Below are 7,645 nucleotides of genomic sequence, written 5' to 3'. Positions count from 1 at the left end.
GTTGACTTCCATGGTTTTCAAGTTTCATTAGAGTACGTGGAATACTTGGAGCATGTTTTCAATATAAAGGGAGAGTTTTGGAGTACTTCCTTTCTAAAGAATGTAGACATCATTTGTTTAATGATGGAAGTGTTGGGTAGAGCTTTAGCCATTTCCTATGCTCCATTAATGAGTACTTCACCAGAGGAATTGCAATAGATGTTACAGGATTTCGATGATGCCTGTAACTTTGGATTCAAGCTTGATTGCCTCAATGATTGTAGATCTAAAGCCAAGATTTTCCTCAACAAGTCTTCCTTGGAAAATGAGTTAGAAGACATTACAGCGAAGATAGCTTTCCTAAAAAAGAGTGAAGCTGAAGTACGAGAACAATTAGATGTATTTTCCAATAATAACTATTCTCTATGGAGTATGTCATTGTCTAGCCTTTTGCTTTTCCTTTACTGTTTTTTTTAACTCATTGGAACTAGTACTTCACTATTGATATATCATATTTCTTTTTCTTTTGCAATAATAATAATAATGTTATACGCTTGTTGCATACTTATTCACATTTCATATTATTATATGCTGCCAAAAGATAACTCTCAACTTTTCATCAAGGAGATTAACTCTAACTTGACATGAAGGAGATTATTTCATCCTTTTAAATAAGCAAGCATAAGAGCGGCAACCAATTTATGATTATTAAGCTAAGACCAAAGATGAGCGATGAAGCTTGCGGCTAAAAACATAATATCATTACAGTCAAATTATGAGCAATAAAGCTAGCAGCTAAAACGTTAATGATAAATTATGGTCAAAGTTTGAGCAGTATAACTTGCAACTAATAATATAATATAATTGCAGCCAAGATATAAGCAATGAAGCTAACGGCTAAAATAGTAAAACATAGCCAATATAAAAGAGGTGATGTTGCGGCTATAATGCTTTTCATTATGAAGAAGTAAAACATATATTTTGCATATAACAAAGAGTGGAGTTAGAATCTCATACATGATACTTCTTTACATATTGAAAAATGGCATTGTTCTTCAAATTTATCAATTTGCAATATCCACTCTCATTCACCTTATGAACAATATATAGTTCTTCCAATTTTGGGCTAAATTTAAAAGCTGGGGTTCTTCTTCTAATATGCTCAGCTGCACGTAATATTAGATCACCTTTTTCAAAATTTATCTTTTTAACTAGCTTGTCATAAGCTCTACTCAACCTCCTTCGATAGACTGATAAGTTCTTCCTTGCTCTATCTCTTCTTTCCTTTAGCACTTCTAGTTCTAACATCCGTAAAGTATCATTATCAAATTCAACGTCTAAAGCTAATCTTGCAGATGGAACTAGAATTTCTATGAGTAGTACAGCCTTTGTCCCATATACTAGTGAAAAAGGAGTTACCTTAGTAGATCCACACTTGGAAGTCCTATATGCCCATAATGCTATTGGAAGTGCATCATGCCACATCTTTGGTTCTTCATGCACCATTCTACTAAGCACTTTGAGTAAAGTCTTGTTAGTAGCTTTAGCTTGAACATTTCCTTTTGGGTAGTAAGGAGTAGACTTCATATGATCCACATCGTAAAGGGCAAGTAATTCCCTTACACTAGCATTAATGAATGGAGTTCCATTATCTGAAAGAATACATCTAGGTATGCTGAACTTGCAAATGATGTTTTTCTTGATGAAATTTACCACCGCTGGACTAGTCGCATTCTTTTAAAAAACAGCTTCCACCCATTTTGTAAAGTAGTTTGTTGCTGCTAATATTCAAGTATATCCTTTAGAAGGAAGATTGATAGGTCCAATCAAATCAAATGCCCAAGTATGGAATGGCCATGAAGTAATGATGCTATGAAGTTGTACAGCTGGAGCACGTATAGCATTCTCATAAATCTGACATGGATAACACTTCCTTGCATAATTCACTACATTCGCTTCCATAGTAAGCCAATAATACCCAATATCCAAAATCTTCTGATAAAACTTCCTTCCACTTTCATGTTCTCCGCTACTACCTGCATACACTTCTTTTAACAATGGATTGACATCAGCTAGGGGACCACATTTCAATGGTATTCCTACAAATGAAAGTCTGAACAAGTCATTTCCTTTGAGAAAGAAATGTTGAGCTTTTCTCTTAAGGTTTCTTGCATCTTGAAAGTTCACTGGTAAAATTCCATTTCGAAGAAAATCAATATAGGGCTTATGCTAATCACCAACACTTCCCATAAAATTACACTATTGTACATCTAGTGGTTCAAAACATTTAGTGCAAGCATTTTGAAGTTGTAAAGCATCTTTGGACATAGATGGCCAAAAATATCCTGCCCTTTGGAATAAGCGGTGTAAAGGTGGTCCTTCTTCCCAACATCATTGTTCATGGGCTATTCTCAATCTTTCTTTAGCCTCTTCCTCAGAAACACATTTGGCTATAACTTCATTACTTCCTTTGTAGTAAAGTGTACCATGAATCAAAATGTAGTGCTTCAAGTGCGAAATAACAGTAGAATCAAGATTAAGCAGCTTTGCTATGATACATTTTCGCCAATCCTCTTTCTCATAAATTGGAGGCTGTAATAACTATCTGGATGGACATGGGATAGTCCTCTTAAGCACAGCTACAGGAATACTTTTTTCTTTCTTCGGAATATGGATTTTAGATGCCAAAGTAGCAAGTGCATCTGTATAATGGTTCGTTATTCTCGGAGTATGTTCACATCTCACCACTTGAAATTTCTCTAACAAAGACTGAACATGAGTTCTATAAGAAGCAAACATTGACTCTTTCAAGGAAAACTCACCATTAGTCTGCTTTACAATAAAATTAAAATCTTCATGAATGCAAAGATTGCTTACTCCAATCATTGCTGTTGTGTACAACCCCAAAACTAGTGTTTCATACTCAATTTGATTATTTGTGCATGGAAAATCTAGCTTGAAAGCTAAAGAGATAGGTTCTTTACCTGACTTTGAGGAGTTTAACCCTAAACCTGAAATCAAAAAGTTCCCATCTTCACTTGATGGTTCGAAGGCACGAAGACCTTTTCCCTTCAAAGAGATGTGACCTCTACTCATATGAGAAACAGCTAATTTAGAACTTTGTATCAAGGAGTCATCTTCTCTACTTGGTGGAATGAGAACTATTTTGACACCTCCTCTAAAACTGTTTGAAGAACCATCAAAATATAAACTCTAATCCCCTTCTTCTATATTTACTGCATAGACTTCTTCATGAAATTTAGCTGGAATGGCATCAGGAATAACCTCTTCAAACTAAAATGGAAAATATGCTAACAAATTTGAAAGTGCTTGAGACTTGATAGCTTTTGGCTAAACCACTAATTCTCCCAATAAAAAAAGCCATTTTGCTATTCTTCCAGATAAAGCTGGCTTAGAAAGTAAGAACTTGATGAGATCTGACTTTGTCACAATTATGAGCTTGTGTGCCAAGAAATAGTGCTGAACCTTTTGAGTTGCATACACTAAAACAAGACAATACTTTTCCATAGGTGGATAATTCAACTCACTTTTGTGTAAGCATCTACTAAGGGAGTACACAGGCTTTTCTTCTCTATCCATTTCTTGTACAAGTAAGGCACCAATTGAATATGGAGTAGAAGTCAAATACAACATCATTGGCTCTCCTTTGTTAGGCATGATCATCATTGCAGGAAAAGTAAGAATTTTCTTAATCTTCTTAAATGCATGTTGTTGTGATTCACCCCATATGAATGGAACACCTTTTTTAAGCAAGACTTGGAAAGGTACAATGATTTCTTCTAAAGATGAAATAAAACTCCTAATATAATAGACTTTTCCCAATAAGCTTTTGAGTTGTTTTTGATTCACCGAAGGTGGCATAAATTGAGTGGCCTTTATTTTTGCAGGATCAACATCTATAACTTTCTATGAACCACAAAACCCAAGAATTTCCTAACTGTTACTCCAAACGCACACTTTAAAGGATTCATGAAAAGATTTTACTTTCTACACCATTCAAATACTCTCTTCAAGTCTTCAAAGTGATTAAAAGCCTTTTTGGATTTCACCACTATATCTTCCACATAATCTTCCATACAATCATGCATCATGTCATGGAAGATAGCTGCCATGGCACGTTGATAGGTTGCACTTGCATTCTTTAATCCAAATGACATTATAATGTAGTAGAAATTACCAAATGGAGTTCTGAAAGTCATTTTCTTTGCATCTTTTTATGCCATCTATATTTGATTGTATCCACTAAACCCATCCATGAAGGAAAACATCTCATGACCAGCTGTAGCATCCACTAAAGTATTAATATAGGAAGAGGAAAATCATCTTTTGGACGTGCCTTGTTCAAATCTTTAAAATCTACACACACTTGAATTGTTCCATTCTTTTTTTTTACAAGAACTACATTTGTTACCCAAGTAGGATAATGTATGGGTTTGATGAATCCAACCTTGAGAAGTTTGTTAATCTCCTCCTTTATCTGGCTCTCTATCTTATGATAAAATACACGAGTATGTTTTTTCACTAGTTTACTTTGTGGAGAAATGTGTAACTCATGAGTAATGAGATTCTCATCTAATCCAAGCATCTGCTCATAAGTCCAAGCAAACACATCTTGGAATTTTCTCAACAACTCAATTAACACAATCCTTTGCTCACTCGAAAGACTCTTGCTTATGAAGAGTGGCTGAGGCGTCTCTTCTTCTTCTGCCATATTTATTTCTTCCAACTCAACACCTTAAGGCTTAGGTTGATCTGAGAGTTGTTCTTTCATGGTAATACTTCTTGTACTCTTTCATTTTTTGCTTTTACTTGAAAATATGATGGTGATGCATCCGAAGGCTTCCAAAGTTTAGGATCAGGAGAAGATGTTTCCCCAGACCCCGCATCCCATCATAAGCAATACATAATTTTTTCATCTTCCCATGCATAGAAAGTTACCCCATTTGACGTCTTTTCTCCATTTACTTCTCTATATGTGGAAGTGTTTTCCCTTCTTCTCTTCCTACCTCGTTTCTTTTTCTTACCATTACTTTCTACCTTATCCCCAACATACTCTTCCCATCGCGGAAGTGGAACACCAATAGGTTTAGCAATAGCTATTTCTTCATCTTTTGCTAGATCTTCAAAGAAAGAAGCCTCTGTATAACTAACATCATGCCATTCAAATGGAGCTTTAGTGGCTAGAATGAAAATCTTCTTCCCCTTCCAATATCTTTTAATACATTAATGGCATGTGGAAGGAATGATATTGTGCATGTGCAAGAATTTTCTTTCAATTAAAGCATGATAAGCCACATTTGCATCAATAACATGAAAACATGTTTGATCTTGAATCAGCCCCATCTTAAAGTTCAATGTCACTTGCCCCAAAATCATAATCTCCTTATTATCAAAAGAAATGACAGTCATAGGATGACGTAAACCTTGAAAATCTATGTTTACAGTTTTCAAAGTAGATAGAGATATGAGATTCACAAAGGAGCCATCATCAATGAATGATCTCTTAATAGGATATCCATTGATAGTACTTTCCACATATAGGGTTTATTATGATAAGGATGAGGTGTACACATGTCTACTTTTGTAAACATAATAGCATTCTGATATGCACTAACCATCTTCCCCATAGGTCATCCTACTAAGTTACACTCCCCAAACTATTCTCCAACTATTTGAACTAGTGATATAGCTACTTCTTTCCTTGCTTCTTCTAAAAAACCAAGCTAATCAAAGAAATACCTGAAACTAGGTGTCTTTATAAGTGAATTAGCAATTGAAGAAGTAACCATAGTATCTTCACTTGTATCATTAAGCTGGGTGTTTGAAGAAGAAGGGCCATCATGGTGATCATGAATTATTGCACTTACTTGCCATCAAGGATTTGGATGAATAAGAAGAGGGTTATTTTGGACTATGTTATTTCCAATCAATACTTCTCTTACTTGCACTTATCGATGGAACATTCTTCGAAGATTTCTACACTCAGAAAGTGGATGACCAACTGCTCGATGATAATCACAATATCTTAGGTTAGCTTTCTCCTCCGCTGTTGGTGGTCGTGGAGTGTAAGATAAGTTTATTTGTCCATCCCTGACCAATTCTTGAAGACACTCTCACTCTATCCAAAGGTATTGAGAATGGTGGAGAAGAGTCATTCTCCTCATCTGGCCTTCTCTTTGAGACATCTCTTCTAGGGCACAAATTTATTCAAATTGGACCCTTTCTTTCTCTACCTCCTCCTTGGATGGCATTCACTATTGGAGTATTCCTTCCACCAAAGCAAGTGAGTCTTTTTTGTCTAAGAACTGTATTATTGGTCCATTGTGCAACTTCCACTAGTGTAGCAAAGGTTAGAAGAGGTAGATTCTCCAAGTGTAGCCTGTATTCATTAAACATCCCCTGAATGCACACTTTTACCAGCTTTTTCTCATCATGAGATTCTTGTATGTCCAGCACCCTCTCTGTAAAGCATTGGATATACTCCATTAAATCCTCTTTAAACTTTTGAAACTCTCTTTCAAGATCAATGAGAGTAACCTTTTCTTGAGTAGAGAAAAACTTTTCCCCAAACATCTTACACATCTAATTCCAAGATTGAACAAAACTAAGAGTGAGGTTAACATACCATGTATAAGCCTTCTTAGTGAGAGACTTGGAGAACTCCTTCAACTTCAAGTCATCATCCAATCTAGTAACTCCAAGAGTCTCCATAAATTCATGACATGTTTGCGTGCTTCTCCAATCTTTCCATTGAATTGTTTGAACTTAGGGCTAGCATAGTCTTTAGGGTATGGCTTTGCGACAACACTAGTAGAGTAAGGTAACTTGAGATCAAACACAAAAAAAATTCAAGCTCTTGTTCTTTTGATCTAATAGCCTTTGGAGCTCTTCCATTGTCATAAATCCTTAAGTAGGAGAAGGTGAGATTACTGCAGTAAAGGTAGTTGCTAGAGTAACTGCAGTAATGGTGTTGGTAGGATTAGGGTTTGCATCAATTACTACATCAGCTGCACCTTCTCTATTTCCTCTATTCCTTTCAGTGTTTGTAACTAGATGAATGAATCCATTAGGTGCACTCTCATTAAGGTTCATAGGCTGGGCTTGAGAAATGATGATAGTAGGGGACACGAGTTAAGATATAGTGTCCATCATTCGCCCATGATTGTCCTTTAATGTTTGCATCCTTTCTTGATAAGCTTGGATCATTCTCATCAGATCTTGAATGTAAGAAGGAGCAAGTGCATCTTGGTTACCAGTAGAACTCTCTATTTTTTTCAGTAACAAGAAAATATAGCAGTAAAAGTCTTACTTAATGCAATCACTCCTCCTTAGTGGAGTTGCCAAAATGTAAATAGGGTTCTTATAATAAGAAGAGGAAGCGTTGCAAACAAATAAGGAATGTACCGGAGGTGACAGATAGGAAGATTGGAGAAATTCTTGAAGTACTCAAGGTCATGGTAGGCGAAAAGGAATAAGAAAAGAATTGGTCTTCTAAGTAAGAATAGGCTAGAGAGAAAAGCTCTGAATGAGAGTCTAGTCGTTCTCCAAAAGTCCCCTTTTTTAAATTGTGAAGGCTCTATTTATAGTGTCAAAAGTAACGGTTACAAGAAAAAGCTTTAATACACACAATGAATGATATCATTAA

General features: G+C 35.7%; 1 protein-coding gene across 1 annotated transcript; it reads right to left on the bottom strand.

The window, feature by feature from the left end:
* Positions 1–990: 990 nt before the first annotated feature.
* LOC149526346 (uncharacterized) lies at positions 991–7,092 on the bottom strand. Its single transcript, XM_089785514.1, has 9 exons — positions 6,931–7,092; positions 6,418–6,582; positions 5,740–5,813; positions 4,939–5,146; positions 4,005–4,139; positions 3,557–3,906; positions 2,964–3,163; positions 1,899–2,078; positions 991–1,631 (listed from the first exon to the last, which is right to left on the bottom strand). The coding sequence occupies exons 1-9, from the start codon at positions 7,090–7,092 to the stop codon at positions 991–993; spliced, it is 2,115 nt and encodes a 704-aa protein (XP_089641640.1).
* Between the last annotated feature and the right edge of the window lie 553 nt (positions 7,093–7,645).

Source organism: Theobroma umbraticum, unplaced genomic scaffold (assembly GCF_002168275.2).
Source record: "Theobroma umbraticum cultivar Fairchild unplaced genomic scaffold, ASM216827v3 scaffold_2.0, whole genome shotgun sequence".
Classification (NCBI taxonomy): Eukaryota; Viridiplantae; Streptophyta; class Magnoliopsida; order Malvales; family Malvaceae; genus Theobroma; species Theobroma umbraticum.
Note: the sequence above shows the minus strand (reverse complement) of the source record. Positions and strands in the feature narration are given on the sequence as shown.